The following is a 19246-nucleotide window of genomic DNA, read 5'->3' as shown; positions in this document are numbered from 1 at the left end:
CCTTTTGCTTCAATGTCCGTTTCCGATTGGTTCGGGAACAAGCAATCGGATAAGTGAAAATGGACGCGAAGATGGGAAAGGAGGGTCGTCCAACGGTTTCGGCCAATCAAATTGATAGAAATTTTGAAAATGCAAGCTAACAGTACGTCAACAACATAATTATAATGCAGACCGTATATCGTTAAATGTATATAAATGCAGTTGACAGGCCCCGGAGAAAGTTATTTTTAAATTTTCACTTTCACGGTAAGTCTCGTTAATCGGGAGGGCATTCAAGGCGTTTCGCACAGTAACATTTCATTTTCAAACGTTTATTAAACAATATTTCTACCATTCAATTAATATCGTTACAAACAGTAGAATAGATTATCTAACACCTTGGTGAATTTTAGTAATGTTGTGTGCATATCTTATACAGGGGACGCTTGACGCTTACAATGATCGAATGAGATATTACGCCATCTTCACAGGAAAAAATTGACCGCGTGTATGGTTTAGTTTTTAATCATGGCTTAAAATAAAAACTGACAATAGATGTAATGCTTCTATACTAATCCGCAACAGCCGTTACTCTTTCTGAAAAATAAACGAATAGTATTTTAATTCATAATTGATTGTTCTTCCACTATTGAATTAAGTAACGTAACCATTAATGTCAGCAATATATACATATATATATAGCACATTGTGTGCCGGCATATTTTACAATACACCTTCCAATCACTTGCTCGCTCTGTATACTTTCAAAAACTTAAGCCAACGTTTCCTGAAGTTCCGAATTTATTTTCGGATAAACTTCTCAGTACCAGTTTCATCCGGAACCATTATGCAACATTTGCGATTGATTTATCATCGTGCTCCTAAGTTTTCCTATTCTCATGAACTCCCGATGAAAAACCAAACCGCGGCGATTATGCATGCACATAAAATAGAATTTTCAGAACATCATGCGCGCTAGCGTAGCGCATGGAAAAATTGGGTCGATGTGTGAAAGATGGCGGCTGCTGCGTGGTGTGCGTGAGAAAATATTCATGCCGTGGATTTTGCCAACAACATGACAAGATATGAAAATGCCTGTTTACACGTGCAGAGCACTATTGCATGCGGAAGGTTCGTAATATGCTTGTAACTGTTCAGATTCTATGCCCCCGGTTCGCGTGAAGAACGTTTGTTTACGCAAAAAGTTTGTATAATACACTTCAACGTGAAGTGGAGTGTCGTAAAGGGGAAAAAGGGACTCCTTAGCATAGACGAGACTGGAGATAAAGTGTTGCCGGACTTTGGCCCGGTGAGAAGATCAGTAGAGATGCTGAAGCAATTGCAGATGGGGATGAGAGCTTTCCTCCTGATGGCCTCCCGTGTGTGGACCTGCGTCTGTTTTCTACTCAAGAAGCAGGTTAGAGCCGTAAGTAGGCGCTTCGCGCCTCTATTAGTTGTATTTTTTGTTTATGATTTTTGTAACGTAACAGCATCCTAATGTTGTGTCAATTCACTAGCTGAGCATGTTGGTTTATTCTTCCCCGGATTCAACAAACTTTTCCCTTTCCTGGCGAATATTTATCGTAATTTTGTTGTTATAATATAATGTACTCTTGCCTGCCTTGAAATGTTCAACTTGACAATTATAAATACTCTCTCTTAATGTTATGGTCCTGTTCTTTCAATTTTTATGCTATGCACCAATTGTAATCATTTATTTAACAGTTTTATGACAATAAAGAGTGCCTTATATTTCTGTTTATCAATATCCTTTTATTGTTAGATGCAAATATTATGATATATGCGTTGTTTGCACAAATGCTTTCAGAAGCAGTGCAACTCGATAACACCTGTTTATCATGTAAATAAATAAAATAGTTATTTTGCTTGAAATTATTCCTAATTAAGCTATGCTTCTCTTTGTTTTTAAGCATATAATTAAACATAGTGTATTACGTGTTATAAAATTATGTAGCTTTGCGAATGGCTTAATACAGTTGATTCCTTCTTTTCAGATATCACAAATGCAACCTGTCAAATATGAGATCTTTCCATTATCACCATTGTCGAGGCACAGGCTTAGTAAGTGTTATTAATTTTTAAATATTTTTAACATGTAATTATAGAATTATTATTTTTTGCATATAACCAAAGTACATTCCAGGTATAGTTAAAAGAAAAGTATTAGTATTGGATTTAGATGAAACATTAATTCATTCTCATCATGACGGAGTGGCAAGGCCGACGGTCAGGCCTGGTACACCTTCAGATTTTGTTCTTAAAGTGACAATAGACAGACATCCAGTCAGATTTTTTGTTCACAAAAGACCACATGTGGATTTCTTTTTAGATATTGTTAGTCAATGGTGGGTACAATTATCAGAAAGTACAGTAGTGCCCACTGAAGTGACCACGCTCGGGACCGGCTGTGGTCTTTTATGTGGGCATGGTTACTTCTCAGAATTCAACAAAGATAAGGAAAGAGGATAAGTGCGAGTGAGATAAGGTAGCTGGTACTCGAAACCATATATACAATGTATCGATAACGACCGGCTTTAAATTACGCTCGATACGCTCGATGTTCCAAGCCGCTTGGCTTCTAAGAATTAGTGGGGATAACCGCGGACACTTAAGCGGGCACTACTGTACTTTACTCATTTATTTTGAAATTGTTGAATAGCTCAAGTTATGATTGTGCTTCATATTATTTTTTCCAGGTATGAACTAGTGGTGTTCACTGCTTCTATGGAAATCTATGGAGCAGCTGTCGCAGATAAGTTAGATAACAACAGGGGTATTCTAAGGCGCAGATATTATAGGCAACATTGTACCCCAGAAATGGGTTCCTATACTAAAGATCTGTCCGCAGTTTGTCCAGATCTAGCGTCAGTCTTTATACTTGATAATAGTCCTGGAGCCTACAGAGCTTATCCAGGTAAGTGTAGATACATTTATTTCTTTTAAGCGCAACAATCCGAATTTCATATTGCCATTATGATGTAGTTGTCTGATTTAACATAATGATTTTTTCATTTTTTAATATCTACTAAAAGAACTGTCTATTGTAAATTCGTTTAATTTTTATCACGTACATGATACAATAGTAATTGTGTGTGAATTTGTGTGCATTGGTCAACAGTAAAATGGAAATTTGTATAAATGAATTGATTTTGCATATTTATAATGCTTCATTAATTATTCCAACAATATTGCTGTATCATGTACTGCATATCATGACCCGTAGTCAGAACTTGCTTACATGTGCACAATTGTATGTAGTGGAATAATCTAATTCCAATCTGAATTAAAAACACCAGATAAATATTTCATAATCATGTTTAGATAATTCTTAATCGAATTCATGAAAACATTCTCATGAACAGATATCATTTACCTCGTGATGTTTATGTATTTTATATAAACATATGTACACACAACATTTTGTACCAGAAAATTCAGATATCCTGTATTTTGCATTTATTCAGCATACTAATGTTTATGTAACATTTTATGTTATGGTTCACGTTAATCTCGTCTATACGGCAGCTGCTATTCAATTATTCGTTAGTTACGATATTCTCTTTTTACAAATTTTTCAAAGTAGGAATTGCGAAACTTATATCTACAAGATTTGTTTCTGATATCAATATTCACCATACTTATATCTATTATTATTATTATTATTTTAAATAAGCGGTACTTCATTAAATACAGAAAATACCAACATATTTTATTATTATGGTTTTGTTTCAAGTTGTTTAGCTCTTAGGACTAAATTTATCAATAGTTTGGCTGGCTAAACAAACACTAAAATACAAAGTTCAGATAAATCTGATGGAAAATCGTATCTATTTGCAGCTATCAGCGTTGATGTTCTGTAAGCAAGCACTGAATACAGGCCTATGGATAAATGTAAAATACGATCAATTGCCAATGCTCCTCCACTTGAATAAGCACTGGATACTACGCCGAATTGGCAGTAAAATAATTTCTACCGTTTTAGTAATTTTTTTAGTAATTCCTGTGTACCAGGTACCAGTTTAAAGACTAGATTTTATTTTTATATTCAAAGCTTTTCATCTGTAGCATCCAAGATAATTCTAGTTTCATAGTACCTACCGTCTATTGAATTTTCTTAAGGTTTAATTGTATTTATTCTTGTATATTAACGAGTATTTACATATCGAATTCGAGTAATATATTAATTACTTTAATTGATTGGTTTAAACATCGAAAAAGAAATTGTATATAAATTGAAATTAAATTTGTTGAAATAAAAATTTTGTACCAGTTTTAAAATTCCAGCAAGCCAAAAAATGTATGCACGTTTAAACAAGTTGTTCAAAAGTTGTATTTCTTGGATGTTATATCGGACTGCTATATAATTTTGTGTAGCTTATATTTCTTTTTAATGAAAAGTTTTAAATGAAAAAATATTAATCGTTTGTATACTTTCAGCATATTATTTTACGCGTGCATTTGGTATTTTTGTTATTACAGATAACGCGATACCAATCAAGTCATGGTTTAGCGACGCGGGAGATACTGCTCTCTTGAGCTTACTTCCAGTTTTAGATGCACTTCGTTTCACACAAGATGTGCGGTCCGTTCTTTCAAGGAATTTACATTTACATCATACTTGGTAGCATAGTCTGGATTGATCGACACATTAGATTTATTAGAGACCGAGCTGCAAAACAGTTTAGCGTGTTTAATCTAGGATTATTATTGTTACGGATAATAGACATTAGGATGCTGCCTGAATGATAAGACGATGATCCCTTTACCCTGTCCTCATTTTTTACGCTCGTTACAAACGGAACCAGAACGAGTAAGTTTAAAGGGGAGTGGGACCTTCAACCAAACTATTTATGTCAGCACAAAACATCCTGGTATATTTTTCGTTATGTTCATGTGTGCGCAATAATATATACATACATACATAACACGCACAGACACATATATGTATGTGTGCGTGTGTGTGTTTTATTAAAAAGATGTATTTGCCAAAGATCGAGTTTTTAAAGTAATGTAGACTCATATATTTCACACTAAATAATTTTGTTCTAAGTAAAGATATTATACTAAACAGTTTAAGTACTTTTTGCCACACATGATTAAAAAAAAAATGTTATATTTTTTAAACGAATTATTTCTGTTATGTATAATATTATTAAATCTAGGGTATAGTATAAAAATGAAAAAAAATACTAAGTCACACTTCGAATGGATTTCGCTGTAACTCACTGTATCAGTGAGGCAGCTATCCTGATTACCTAATAATAAAAAGAAGTATTAAAGACTATAAAGAAGCGATATTTGATTTCATCAAATTTCTGAAACAATTAGAATTATTTAAAATACGATGTACGATGTTAATACGTCAAAAAATAGACGAGTAAAGTAACAGTGAAAGGATACAGTCACGTGTGTGACTGTATACTTTGTTCGCTCGTTTAATCATTCAAAAGTACTATTGAATATTATATGGTTTGTACATATTATGATGAGGAATGTATTTGTTGCAAGAATGATTGGTTTACGTGAATGAACAATGTAATTAAGCCATTAAACGCAAATTTTACATAACATTTATACATGTATATAAATATTTGTTTTACTTAATCATAAATTTGAAAATAGAAAAATATGCCCATGTGCACAAGATTGAAATAATAATTTGTTCTCAAATAAATTATATATGATTGAGAACATTTGTTTATTTATTGACGTATATCGAACGATTTGCTCATGTGGATTTATATTACTAATTGTAATTTATCCCAAAGTAAGTTTAGCCATGGGTAATAGATATAGGTTAGAGCAGGATCACACCACACTCGGTAAAATTTTTCTGTACATAATATGCTTGCATGTCTCATTGTCACATACATGCAGTTATACAGGGTGTTCGGTAACTGATGGTACAAGTGAAAAGGGGGTGATTCTACATGAAAAAATGAGTCTCAAATATAGAATAAAAATGTTTCATGCGAGGCTTTGTTTTCGAGAAAATCTGCTTTGAATTTTCGCCGGGTACGCGTGCACTTGATCATGTCTTGTTATAACTGATCTCGCTGTAGATCATTGTCTCGAAGACAGAGGGGTCGCAGCGACCATCGCATTTTTAGGAAATTAAGTGAGTCCTTATAAAATTCGATCTCCGTGTTTCTAATTTTCAATAATACCCATTGAGACAATCATCTATAGCGAGATTCGCTATAACGAGACATGGTTAAGTGCACGCATACCCGGCGAAAATTCAAAGTCGATTTTCTCGAAAACAAAACCTCATATGAAAAATTGTTATTCTATATTTTAGACTTATTTTTTCATGTAGAATCACCCCCTTCTCGCTTGCACCACCAGTTACCGAACACCCTGTATATTTATATATATAGTATATATGCCGAAGAAATAATAATTTTTTAATTTCAAATATGCAGTGCAAACTACGGTTTGTTGTATAAATATGGACAGTGGCTTAATGTGGTTCTTGGTATTGCGACTGTCTCTTTAAATTTAAGTATGGATTAAAATGTACATATTTAGTTTGTAAAGATAGTACTTATTTTTGGTTCTTATGCCTTTCTCAATACATAATTAAATATTTTGAATGGACCACTTGTGTTGTAATAGGTAACAGGTAATACTAAACGTAGCGTAATTCTCTCACCTGTTAAAATATAGCCACACATTAAAAACATTTGTATTTGTTACCTCATTCTTGTTTTAATTCATATTAAAATTATGAAGTACATTAGAGAGGCCTTTAAAAGCAGAGGTGGGTGAAATACCGATAATAAAAGCTGAAGGAGAAAATTTGTTAATATTTTTAGGATTTTGTTAAAAAGATAAAGTAATAACCACCACATTTACAAGAATTATTATTATTTAAAAAACTATGTATTACATATATCCCTTTGTTTCATAAACAACGTTAAATACCCTTTGTAGAAATACTAAAAAATCGTAATTTCATTTTACAGTACGGGGGAAATAAAATAGAATTTAATTGGACAAATTGAACATAAGATTAGTAACACTCGATTTTCAATATATATTACACGTGATTTGGAAACACCCGTTTCCGCCATTATATTTGGATATACATCACAGAATATCCTGTATATCGAAGACTGTTATGATGGAAGTGAATGTTTATGAAATATTTTCATTTTACTCTTTAGGTGGATCTTCACGGATCATTTCCAAAGAACTATCTGAATTATTAGCACTAGTTCCACTTCCAGCATCATCTTCTCCTTCACTAGGTTTTTCCTGATTTGTACCAGTAACATCTAACTGCCATGATGGTATAGATGCTGGTGCACTTGGAAATTGCTTTCTGTTAAAAAATAAAATTTTGTTCAATGATGATACATCTGGAAATTACATGAATTTTATACTATAATTCTTATCACATTTTCTAATATTCTAATTACAAAGTAATATAAATATTGAATATAGGATTGTTGTTTTTTTTTGCACATAATTTGTAGTCAGTCAAAACTAAACCCATATATTTTATAATTCTCTCTTTTCAGAAGATCTTTACTTTGATATTTTTACACCTACGTGTATTTGTACAATTGAATCTTAACTATATATATTTATACATATATAGTACATATATATATGTTTATATGTGTCAGTACAAAGAATGGTGATAAATTCTTGTAAAAAGTATTTTATTCTGAATGTATAAATTTTAAAAAATGAAATAGCAAATGATGTGTAAACAAATTAATTAATTATTGTATAGCAATAAATGTTATTATCAAATTATCAATTATGTATCCCAACAATATTTTAATTTGTGGTTATAATAAAAATGCAATTATATATATTATACCTTGATAAAAGTAAGGATTTAAGACTAGCTAAATCTTGTTTTAGTTCTTGTACCAACTGGGGTACCATTGGATCAATGGATTGGTTTTGTGTTAACTTTTGTACATCATCTTCTACTTTTGAAATTGACTGTTTTACTTCTTTCATAGAATTTTGAATAGTTTTATCTAATTCAGAGACTGAATCTTTAATGGTATTTTTTTTCTTTCGGCCAAATAAAAATGGTTCAATAAATTTCTGTAATACAACAAAAGGCACCAGATAATTTATTATATGATTAAAGTACCAACTTCATACTATATTTATACATTAATAATACCTTATAAAACCAATGAACACAATATATTGTAGCTCCAATTAAAGCGGTAGCATTAAAGAACTCTTTGATTTTTTGAAAATGAGTTATTTGATATGGATATGTTTGAAAATATGGATAGACTTGACCTGGTGGTATAGGAATTACAGTATAATCTTTTGATTTACGAATAACATTTTGATCAGCTGTTGTATCAACAGAAGCTAATTTAAAAGCAGTTTGTATTTCCTCCTCTGTCAAACCCTTTTTTCTAAGAAATTCCTGTTTACGACCTATAGGACTACTAGCTACCTTAGGATTTTGTAAAAATTCCACAGCAGTTTTTACCTTTAAGAAAACAAATTCTTGTTAATTTTCATACGTATAGTATTTCTAATTCTTTATATAACTGTCCAATGTAAAACTTCATTCTTATGAATTTACCGAAATTTAGCAATATATCGAAAAGTGTTAAAGGGTTTTTAAATATACATATAACCTAAGAGTGTTAAAAACTTACTAAATTTTCCCTTAAAGGGAGGTTATTATTATTCGCATCTTGATCAGTCATTGCCATAATTACAAACGTTGTCACTTTAATTAAAATCTCATAACTATGCGATGTTCAATATTTTAATGTGCAAATCACATTTTACAATACTAGATACACAAGTATCTGAAAGTATGACAATGCGCAAGCGTTGATACAAACAGCTCGTGCAGTTTCTTAAGCTGTACAAGTAAGACTTTCGAACATCACACAATCGAAAACACGATTGTATGGAAAATCATTATCAGATTTTGTATTTTATATGAAGAGAATCGTCAAGAATGAAGTAACATGATAATTACGAATTTTCGAATTTATCAAAAGTACTTTATCGTGTTATTGGGCCGACCAATCATTATTATCTTTATTGTGATATCGAGGAAACAGCTTTGATTACAGATAAAATATTATTTTAAGAAATTTATAAAATGATGTATTTGTTAAATCGTTTTATAGATTCGAAATATTCATTTCGTTATATTTTCATTAAATATCGATTATACAGGTAAATGTACATATGTACAACTACCGGTTTTGAAATCAACACAACAACCCTACTTGCCCCATAAACATATGACTAATGCATTTCCAAACGGAATAGTTCAAAGTTGAATCTAAATTTGGAAACAACAAATTGCCATATATTTTGTAAGGCAATTATCATTTTACAAATAATTTATTGTAACGGTATGTCTCTGAGACACGTAGTACAGAAAAGTGGGTGTTGCTGTCGTCATTTGATAGTTGCACTTGTACCAGTAGGTTGGTACTGTTACCGTACGTTTCGGAGGTTGATACAAATTAGTATCGCTTATTTTTATTATCAGCAATAAGAGTCATGCGTAAGTGATCTTTTATGATACTGGAATTAATATTTACGAGCCGTTGTATCTTAGAATTTTTTAAGAACTTGTAATAATGTCAGCATCTACGGTATAAGCAGTTCCATTTTCGATCAATAATACTAACCGTTTACAAGACATATCAGAGAACCTCAAATGTCATTTAAGAAAAGGGGCGTTATCTTGTATACGTATATTTATACTTTACAGTCCGAATGAGTACGTGACGAGGAAATTTTATATTAATGCTTAGTTGAATTTCTTATTCCCAATATTTTCCAAGTTAATCTTGCTGTCACTCAAGTGATTTTAATGTAGTTATATGCTAAACGGTTTCAATATCTAACCATCTTCTGTATTCATTGATTTTTTGTACTTTTACCGATGTATAAGACTACGTTTTGATACAAGTTACATTTATATTTAATGTAAATTTCATTATAAGCCTTGATAATTGTGCTTAAAGTTTCTTCTGTAATTTATTAAGCCAAACGAATTTACAATATTGAAAATTAGCAATATTGTGTGTAACTAATAAATCTTTTTTTACAGGTTGGTTGTAGTTGAAATAATAAATAGTACCCTCTGTCAAGATGATAGGGGGTTTATTTGTATATAATCACAAAGGAGAAGTACTCATCTCCAGAGTATATAGAGATGACATTGGACGAACTGCGGTCGATGCATTTCGTGTTAATGTCATTCATGCCAGGCAGCAAGTACGGTCGCCTGTTACCAACATTGCAAGAACTTCATTCTTCCATATAAAACGAGCTAACATTTGGTTAGCTGCTGTCACCAAGCAAAATGTCAATGCAGCAATGGTGTTTGAGTTCTTGTTAAAAATCATTGACGTTATGCAGTCATACTTTGGCAAGATTTCTGAGGAGAACATTAAGAACAACTTTGTATTAATTTATGAACTATTGGATGGTTAATATCATTCTATTCTTTATGTAGTTATAAAGTACAATATTTGAATTGGAATATTCATGATTAATTGAAATTCTTTGCACAGAAATTTTGGATTTTGGGTATCCACAGAATTGTGATACTGGAGTATTAAAGACATTCATTACTCAACAAGGAGTAAAAACAGCGACCAAAGAAGAACAGGCTCAGATAACTTCCCAAGTAACTGGTCAGATTGGATGGAGACGAGAGGGTATTAAGTACAGACGCAACGAGTTATTCCTGGATGTACTTGAATCTGTAAATCTCTTAATGAGCCCTCAAGGCCAAGTGCTTAGTGCTCATGTTGCTGGAAAGGTTGTTACTTAAATTAATAATTATTTATTTTATTTATTTATTAGATTATTAATAATCTAATTGTAATTTATATTTTTACTGTTATAGGTCGTGATGAAATCTTATTTGTCCGGTATGCCAGAATGCAAGTTTGGAATCAATGATAAAATTGTTATGGAATCTAAAGGTATGAAAGGTGGCGGTGGTTTGGGAGGTGGGGGAGATGATCCTACCGGTGCTAGATCCGGTAAACCTGTTGTTGTTATCGATGACTGCCAATTTCATCAATGCGTTAAACTCAGTAAATTTGAAACAGAACATGCAATTAGTTTCATTCCACCCGACGGCGAATTCGAGTTGATGAGGTACAAATGTTAAGAAAATAGACATTGTAAATTTGACTTTCATTAAGATATTGGACTTTTGAATAGTTTTCGTTAATTTTTCACAGATATCGTACAACTAAGGATATATCATTGCCATTCCGTGTCATTCCATTGGTGCGCGAGGTGGGCCGTACAAAGATGGAAGTAAAAGCAGTCCTAAAATCAAATTTTAAGCCATCCCTGTTGGGACAAAAGATCGAAGTACGCGTACCGACGCCTTTGAACACCGCGGGTGTACAATTGATTTGTTTGAAAGGAAAAGCGAAGTACAAAGCGTCGGAAAACGCGATTGTATGGAAAATCAAACGCATGCCTGGTATGAAGGAAACTCAGTTGTCCGCGGAGATTGATTTACTTGAAACTGACACCAAGAAAAAATGGACACGACCTCCGATATCGATGAGTTTCGAGGTACCGTTCGCGCCATCCGGATTTAAAGTACGCTATTTGAAAGTATTTGAATCCAAATTAAATTATTCCGATCACGACGTGATAAAATGGGTGCGATATATAGGCCGAAGCGGGCTGTACGAGACACGATGTTAACGTCTCGTTACATAAATTGTAAATGAGTAATCTCAATGCATAAATACGATTTTTTAAAAATTGTTTCTTTTGCGACGCATATACCGAGCAGTTCTCCGAAATACTCGGATCAGTTGGCAAGCGATTAAGAGGCGAAATAATGGGGATACCAAGAGGGAAAAGTTTTTTGTGCCAATGTTTTTTGTCATCTGATTTTTCATATTGTGCGTTATATTTTACCGTAACGTGTGCATTATATTTAAGAACTGTTTTATACATTTTATTTTATCTGAATTTTAATAGAAATCGCGTTTCAAAGAAGGTTGGCGTTTGTAATTTCGTACAACGATATAGATTTTATTCCGAATGTACAAGATCTGTGTAACATTGTATTTAGTCATCGTACATTATGTTGATAACATCGTTCGTTTATTTGCTCAAGATGAAAAACAAACCTCTTCGGTATCAATATGACAAAAAAAGAAAAAATACTATAAGTATTGCTGTGAACATCGAGGATAAATGTAACATATGCGCAATGAACTTTTAGGTTATTGAAAACATTTGTTGTCAACTATGAAAATTAATAGAGAATGTCTTGATTTACTGTAAGGAAAGAATTATGTCTCTCTATGTTAATATTCATATGCATAATAAAGTATATATGTGATTTAAGTGGTTGATAATTTGTTCATTGTCTATGTGCAATGATCGTTTGATGTTGGTTATCGTAACAAAATTTTCACTTTATAATTCGTTTATTCCTACGTCTACGACTAGTCGGTTATTCGATTGTCGTTTCGTATAGAAAACGACTGTATTTAATTAAAACTAACTCTCGTTTCTATTTAAAATATGCAACCACTTTCTATTCGTTTTTCGGGAAAGAATAAATTGTAAAATAATTTCTGCCACATAGTAAAAACATTTTCATGATTTACCGGTTAATTGGCAGGACACGAAGCAAATCGAGCCAACGATCAACGAGAATACACGTCGCGTCTTAAGTAGTTTTCGTTCATCAGATTCGTTAAGCATACGCGGTCGTACGATCAAATCGGTTCGCACGGGGACTCGAGAAGAGAAATTTAAATTCGGAGCGGAGTTTCTCATCTATACTTATCAGCCGCCTGTCTCCTCGGTGGCGGAGCGTGATAACTTCTGCTTTGGCGCATGCGGCTCACGGTCGTACCCGTGCTCGTACCTGTCATGGATTCCAAGGATCGACCGCGAGCGCAGGCACGCGTGATCGCACGATTTTATGCGTGAAAATCAACGGGTACACCGAGAGATCCGTGTACGAGAGTAATGCACGATTATGAGCCGGTGGTAAAGTGGTGATTTCACGTCTATCCAAGTGTTGCCGTCGCGTAAACAACCGTTCCAAGATGAACCATCTCGACACGGGTTACGACGAGCCTTCTGTCACTCGGACCACGTATATCGTGAGTATTCGCATGCGACGCACCGTTTCTTACGATTAGATTAATACTTGTACGCGGCGTTAGGCGCAACGTACGCGCCGTGGCACGATTTACGTGTGCGTTATACGCTGTCCTCGCGACAGACTGTGTCGGTTTCGGAGAAAGAAACTGTTACCATCGAGACGACACGCTTTTTTGGTCCGATAGCTTCTCGACTTCGGCGGTCCTTCGATCGAGCTGGAAATTCAGAAAATTCTCGACTGGTTCACGGTGTTTAGATTATACACGTCGCTGGTGGATTCGTATGTGCCACGTACTCGAGGTCTCGTGGCGATTTTCACCGAGCAGTTTTATGGGTACCGCTATTTTTAGTGCGTACCGTAAACCCGCGGTTCCATCGTGCGCGTGGATGGTATCGGGAATTTCGTCGATTTCGTTATTTACCCGGCGACTGCTAGACGTGTCATCCGATAATTAAAAGTTCTTTATCTCTGTTCGTGTATCCGCAAACGCGTTCGCGTGTCCGCGTCTAGCCCGTGGGAAGCGATATCGTTAAGAAGGAATTCCATATTCGACGGGGGCCGTCGCTGCGAATGATTTCGCTCGCTATCGTCCGACGGGATCAGAAACAATACTGTTCGTGCGGTTGAATTGTCGTTTTTGGCGGGAAGCGGCGGTAATAATAATACACGGGCGCGATCGAAATGTCAGCGTGCAGTGTGATTCGTTTCCAGCGACGAACGTCGCGTTTGGGCGAGCTCATCGTAATCAGCTGTTATCAAGAACGTTTTTTGTATGCGTTTCCTGCCACTTGTGGTTCCGCGGCCGTTCTGTCGTAACCGATCTGTGCCATATTTACGGCTTCGCTCGTGCGTCGGAATTGTCATCGTTAAGCATTTCGCGGAAATTGGGTCATTTTTCACACCAAATTAACCTTAGAACACCACGCTTCATTTTTAGGTAAATTAACATCATTCTGGGTATTAACAGAACCTCCAATTCTTACTGCCATCCTTGTGTTGTTTATAATCATTACTTTTAACAAGGTATCGAAACACTCGTTTACTTACTGTCTTCATTTTATAGAGTTTTAAACTTAACCTTACGAGTACGGTAAAAATTGAATCTGTTTTAACATCCGGGGCTATTTTTAATTATTAATTGTTAAATATAATTAATATTAAACGGACCAGACATTTTTTATTGTTTACATTTGAAATAATACGAAAACTGAAAATGACATCTTCGACGACTTTGTTTTAAATGGCAAGAAAGCTTGAAAAAGCAATAGCCAAGTGCCTGGTGAAATAAAATGGCAAAAAAATAGCTTAAAATAATAAATGTAATATTTCGTAAATATTGTAAAATTCTTGAGAAATTAAAAACATAATGTCAATTTACTAAACCAAATGTATACGTGAATCTCACTTAGACTTTATCGCAATTTCAATTTCTCGAGCATATTGAGGCTGACACAGCATCAACCATAATGTTGATACTATAAACACTTTTCCCGGCGGGAGTAGGAACCCAAATGTCACTCTTTACGAAGGATACACACACGTGGAAATAGACTTGGGTTCACTGGACTCAAGTCTCATTGTATGTAAAATTCTTCGTTTTATTTTCGAAAATGGAATATAGAGGGATAACAAAGGGAGATAAGAAAGTCGTAGATTTTGTGGAAAAGACGGAAGAACGGAACGCGGATAATAAGGGAAACGTAGACGATGTTTTCCGTGAAAGAACGTGTAGCCACAGACCGTAATAATTCTGTATATTGTAAATCGAAAGGTAATTCTATAGTATGGCACGCTAAATCAATACTTCGACAAGGTAGAACGCGAAAAGAAAATATTTTATCAATACGCCTGGGATTAATAACGTGGGTTACAATATTTATTATTTCCATAAAATCGTCTGTTGATTTATTTATTTCAAGCCAGGTATATTAGATTATGGACGAAGAATGGAAACTAAGATATACTTATCGTTAGAATAGCAAGGAAACACGAAACTTGGGCAAGTCACGTTAATTTTTCTCGTATTTAAAAACAATTACAAATACTGGCAAGTTTACAGTATTATGTTTCATGCAAGAGGCTATACCATTAATTGCGATAACTTCTTCGCGACATATAACTTGGGCGTGCAATTACCCTGTCGTAATATTATTCTAGTAGGTATTGTTAGAAAAAGAAAACACTGATGCGTTAAATATTTTTGTTTATCGAAAATGCAATACTCGTATTTTATACAGGGTGTTTGATCTGGGAAAAATTTTAATGGGGGATTCTAGAGGCCAAAATAAGACGAAAGTCAAGAGTACCAATTTGTTGATGAAGGCTTTGTTAACAAATTATTAACGTTTAAAGTTCTGCCCGTACTGAATTTTTTTCTCGAAAATGCGCAGGATTTCGGGGGTATGTCTATTCACCAAAAATTATTGTAATTAACCCCCACAACCGAAAATAATTTTTCCAGAACGATTTGAAATATTTTTTTTTCGTCGAAAAATTTCAACCTTCCCGAATTTTTTTCTAGAAAGTGGGTAGGATTTCGGGGGTATGTCTATTCACCAAAAATTATTGTAATTGACCTCTGCAGCCGATAATAATTTTTCCAGAACGATTTGAAATTTTTGAATTTAATTGTTAATAACTTTTTAACGAAGCCTCCATCAACAAATTGGTATTCTTGATTTTAGTCTTATTTTGGCCTCTAGAATCACTCATTAAAATTTTTCCCAGGGGTATTCCCACTGTATTCGTACACTATAATGATTCACTTCTTAAGGGTGTGTGTTTGAATAAATAAAAAATGAAATTTGTCAACGATCATGCCACGTTGAAAACACCGGTTCTCGTCCGATCACCGAAGTTAAGCAACGTTGGGCGCGGTTAGTACTAAAATGGGTGACCATTTAGGAACACCGCGTATTGTTGACATTATTATTACTATATATCGTTTATATTGTACCTCTAAAAATTTGATGAACATAAATCGGAAAAAATTCACAAGAAACAAGAGTTTCTTTTCATTTCTAATCACCATTATAATGTACGAATACGAGTGGGAGTAACTGTATCGAAGAAATGCAATTATCGAGTATGCTGCACCGTTCCCCTGACGCTCGAAATGTATGATAAGGAGAAAATCAGAAATTATAATGCAACCAAAACAAGAGTGGTATGCATTGGACCGGTCGAACGGTTAATTACACGTGTAAATGTAAAACAAACCGGTGATCGGTCGTTTTGTTCTCGAATATGCTAGATCTATTTGCATACACCTACGTCTTACGGTGCCACGATAAACCAAAGATGTAATGCGAATGAATACTTAAAAGAGCGAAACACATTGACGTAGCCTTACATTTTTAAGAAAAATAATTCGCGAAATTTAAAACCGTCGTTCGTCGAGTGCCCCAACTGCTGACAATTCGTCCAAATTAAAATAAACGAGCACGTTGTCCACAAACAAACGTAAACGACGATACGAGTATTATTGTATCGTTAAAGCTCGAAAGTAAAATTACGAAATAATTCGTGCATTATTTTCTGTATCTCCGCGCGGTTTGTTTTACCGTTCGTATATTTAGCATCGAAGTCGGTTCGACCCAAATTTACTTCGAGAGGATGAGTTTTTTAGATTCAGCGCGAGAGGGTTAAAACCGCCGGGGCGCTGGTTTAGCCACCTTTTATTTTTTTATTTCACTCCACCGCCAACCCCCCCCTCCCCGGTGGTGGTTGTTTTATCATTCATCTTATCGCGCTGTATCGGAAACGATAATCGATATTCGGGGCGATGGCGCCGGCTGAAAATTTTAAGTTTCAGCCCCCGTTGGCTATTAAAAGACGAAACGAACATACACGGTTTTACCTTTCTTGGGGGAACCGAGGGGGCGGAGAAACGGTTGGTCGATCCGTAGCTTGGAACTTAGAAGCCAAGTCGTAATCTCCTGTTTAAGGAAACCCCGCGTTTAACGCGTCCCACCGAAGTGCGATTCAACGAAGTGCCGGGACATTCTGAAGGAAAAGCGAAAGCGGCTTGCTCACTCGATACAATGCACATCAGACTTTATGTTATTACGTTAAGGTTTTGTATTGGCTTGTTTCTCGTACGGAGTCGCGTTGTTCTTTTTCGATAAAATTTCTCTCTGTTTGGCTGCATTCCATACGAGAGGGGGGAAGGTCCCATGCCATTTCCGTGCCCCGATTGTAATCTTATTTTAAGTCGCCCCGAGTCTCGATGACATTCGAATGTCGTCGTTTGTCGTTCGATATTAGGTAAAGGGAGCAGAGGCAAGCTAAGAATGCCTTTGTTCCCATATTTCATCCCGGATGTTAGGGGCCATTGGTCGCGTCGCTGTAACCAGTTCCCCGAGAAGTTCTCAAGAATTTCGACCTTACCTTTGCTCCTGGAAACCTCTTAGAGATATAGAAAGAAAGTATTTCTATTCTGGATCCACTTTAACCCTTTAAACATTGTTTGATCCTTTTTACTCGTTTTCTTTTTTATTTTCGTTTTCCTCGTACAAAGTAGTCCTGGTCCATTCACTATTGGGGGTTGATAAAGTATGCAATGCTGAAATTTTTAAGCAAGAAACAGCAGTCATATTTCTCAAATGTAGTGTAGCGACTTGTAAGAAGTAGTAAGTGAGACAGCAGGAGGAAAGGAGAGGGGATATTCAATGGTCGGTCGAGCACTTGTGCGAAAGAAAAGTTGAGCGTAGTCATCTATCGGCGAGCGCGGGAAGCGTCGTCACAAAAGGAAGCTTTATCAAACAATGCATTAACCATTTTAAAGCTATCCTACATATCAAAATAGATATTCTTTCCTAATTCAAAAAAAAACTTTATCTATCAAACTAAAATTTGAGAATAATGGATGTCACGTTCAGACTCTGTCTCGAAAACAACTACAATTATTAAAAGTACATTTCTTACGATGGAATATATGTTTTAAAATGCTAGTAGAACTTGAAAGAAAATGTTCAGTATCCTGTCGAACGGTTTTCCTTGCAAGAAAAGCGAATCAATGCGTTTCGAAGTCAAAAAGTAGCACGCATTGGCTCAGCCTTTTGCTTCATTGTAATTTCTCGACGAGCGTCAAAAAGGTACTGTCACTTATGGCACTACAGTTATTGGCACCAGCTTTGTATATTAATCAGAGTGAGCATAGCCATAAGCGAGGCTTCGTTAAGCAGAATGCCACCCTGTTTCAATAAACGATGCCATTGGTATCGCTTATATAAAAGAAATTCAGGTTTTAGGATATACCGTGTATTTTTAGAAAAACCTATTAGTATTTACGAGAAAAAAATTTTAGTAATTGCTTCTATAACGTTTGTTTTGTTTTGTAATTAATAATTTGGCACCTGACCGTATTAATAACAAATCATGAACTGATTTCGAGAACGTACAAATTTATTGGAATAAATACTTATGTTTCATTACTATCGTTTCGATTAAAAGAGTTTATTTGTAACGAAGTACCTTAATAAACTTTTATCTGGTGGCTTAGCAAGAAAACAAACGACACCTTGAAGTTTCAATAGAACAACCGAGCATATTCTTTGGAATTAATTGTAAGTAGAATAAAAGGAAACAGCCGCAAGTGTAAAGAATTCAACGATTCCGTTCTTACGCAGACGTGTCTGCTTTAAAACGCTCCGTTTCAGAGTGCTTCGTTGATACGCCGCTTTTCAGTTATACTCGTACTTATTATTTACGATGCTTATCTTGCTCTTAAGAGGAGCTTTCAGACGATAAAGATCCATTCTCGTCATAATTCCTTTCTGTTACAATTATTTCTTTCAAAATGTTCGTTTGACAGACACCGAGAGCAAGGTAAATATAATAAAATACTATGTAAATGTAATTATTCGGACACGGGCCCGCTTGCTCCGACTATTCCGAGTTCCACGGTATGGCGCCACCGTCGCGTAGTTTCTAGAGTGGGGACGCAACGCGCCAATCGGACGCGCATTCCTTTCACTGGTCGACTTCTCGCGGACACGCAGTAGATGTCGCCCGTCAGCGTGGGCACATGTTTCATGAAAATCATGAACTCGAGCGCTGCCTTTTCGCTCGAAGCTGTATACGTGCACAAGCTTCGCTGGACTTGTTGAGCCCGCGTTT

At 35.0% G+C, this 19246-nt stretch overlaps 4 protein-coding genes and 1 non-coding gene across 9 annotated transcripts in view; 4 read left to right on the top strand and 1 right to left on the bottom strand.

Moving 5' to 3' along the window:
• The first annotated feature begins 239 nt into the window (after nucleotides 1-239).
• Nucleotides 240-5908, top strand: LOC122404969 (CTD nuclear envelope phosphatase 1 homolog). Of its 4 annotated transcripts, XR_006259733.1 has the most exons (6): nucleotides 240-1405; nucleotides 1995-2061; nucleotides 2144-2345; nucleotides 2697-2914; nucleotides 3838-4011; nucleotides 4480-4612. XR_006259733.1 is itself a non-coding variant. In XM_043409402.1 (5 exons), exons 1-5 carry the CDS (start codon nucleotides 1307-1309, stop codon nucleotides 4623-4625), a joined length of 552 nt encoding a protein of 183 aa, XP_043265337.1. In that variant the 5' UTR covers nucleotides 240-1306; the 3' UTR covers nucleotides 4626-5908. The 4 variants fall into 4 exon arrangements, 3 of the variants coding, with proteins under 3 accessions (XP_043265337.1, XP_043265335.1, XP_043265334.1); XM_043409402.1 differs by lacking the exon at nucleotides 3838-4011 and having other exon boundaries at nucleotides 2144-2338; nucleotides 2870-2914; nucleotides 4480-5908; XM_043409400.1 differs by lacking the exon at nucleotides 3838-4011 and having other exon boundaries at nucleotides 240-1396; nucleotides 4480-5894.
• Nucleotides 5909-6958: 1050 nt separating this feature from the next.
• On the bottom strand, nucleotides 6959-8825 carry LOC122404968 (peroxisomal membrane protein PEX14). Its single transcript, XM_043409398.1, has 4 exons — nucleotides 8649-8825; nucleotides 8153-8476; nucleotides 7835-8070; nucleotides 6959-7327 (listed from the first exon to the last, which is right to left on the bottom strand). The coding sequence occupies exons 1-4, from the start codon at nucleotides 8703-8705 to the stop codon at nucleotides 7159-7161; spliced, it is 786 nt and encodes a 261-aa protein (XP_043265333.1). The 5' UTR covers nucleotides 8706-8825; the 3' UTR covers nucleotides 6959-7158.
• Nucleotides 8826-9417: 592 nt separating this feature from the next.
• LOC122404600 (AP-2 complex subunit mu) lies at nucleotides 9418-12354 on the top strand. 2 transcript variants are annotated; one of them, XM_043408700.1, is made up of 5 exons: nucleotides 9418-9520; nucleotides 10073-10453; nucleotides 10539-10789; nucleotides 10877-11133; nucleotides 11220-12354. In XM_043408700.1, exons 2-5 carry the CDS (start codon nucleotides 10114-10116, stop codon nucleotides 11698-11700), a joined length of 1329 nt encoding a protein of 442 aa, XP_043264635.1. In that variant the 5' UTR covers nucleotides 9418-9520; nucleotides 10073-10113; the 3' UTR covers nucleotides 11701-12354. The 2 variants fall into 2 exon arrangements, with proteins under 2 accessions (XP_043264635.1, XP_043264636.1); XM_043408701.1 differs by lacking the exon at nucleotides 9418-9520 and adding an exon at nucleotides 9648-9739.
• Nucleotides 12355-12894: 540 nt separating this feature from the next.
• Nucleotides 12895-19246, top strand: part of LOC122404471 (calmodulin-binding transcription activator 2) — a 79604-nt gene continuing 73252 nt past the window's right edge. The window contains exon 1 of the mRNA XM_043408435.1: nucleotides 12895-13124. The gene's annotated coding sequence lies outside the window, so the exon portion shown is untranslated. The remainder of the gene's footprint in view (nucleotides 13125-19246) is intronic.
• LOC122405002 lies at nucleotides 15933-16051 on the top strand. The gene has a single exon (XR_006259737.1). It is a non-coding gene; the product is annotated as a 5S ribosomal RNA (ribosomal RNA).

Source organism: Colletes gigas, unplaced genomic scaffold (genome assembly GCF_013123115.1).
Source record: "Colletes gigas isolate AHSC1104 unplaced genomic scaffold, ASM1312311v1 Colletes_gigas_Sc00003, whole genome shotgun sequence".
Lineage (NCBI taxonomy): Eukaryota > Metazoa > Arthropoda > Insecta > Hymenoptera > Colletidae > Colletes > Colletes gigas.
The sequence above is the reverse complement of the archived record's forward strand: the minus strand, read 5'-3'. Positions and strand labels throughout refer to the sequence as shown.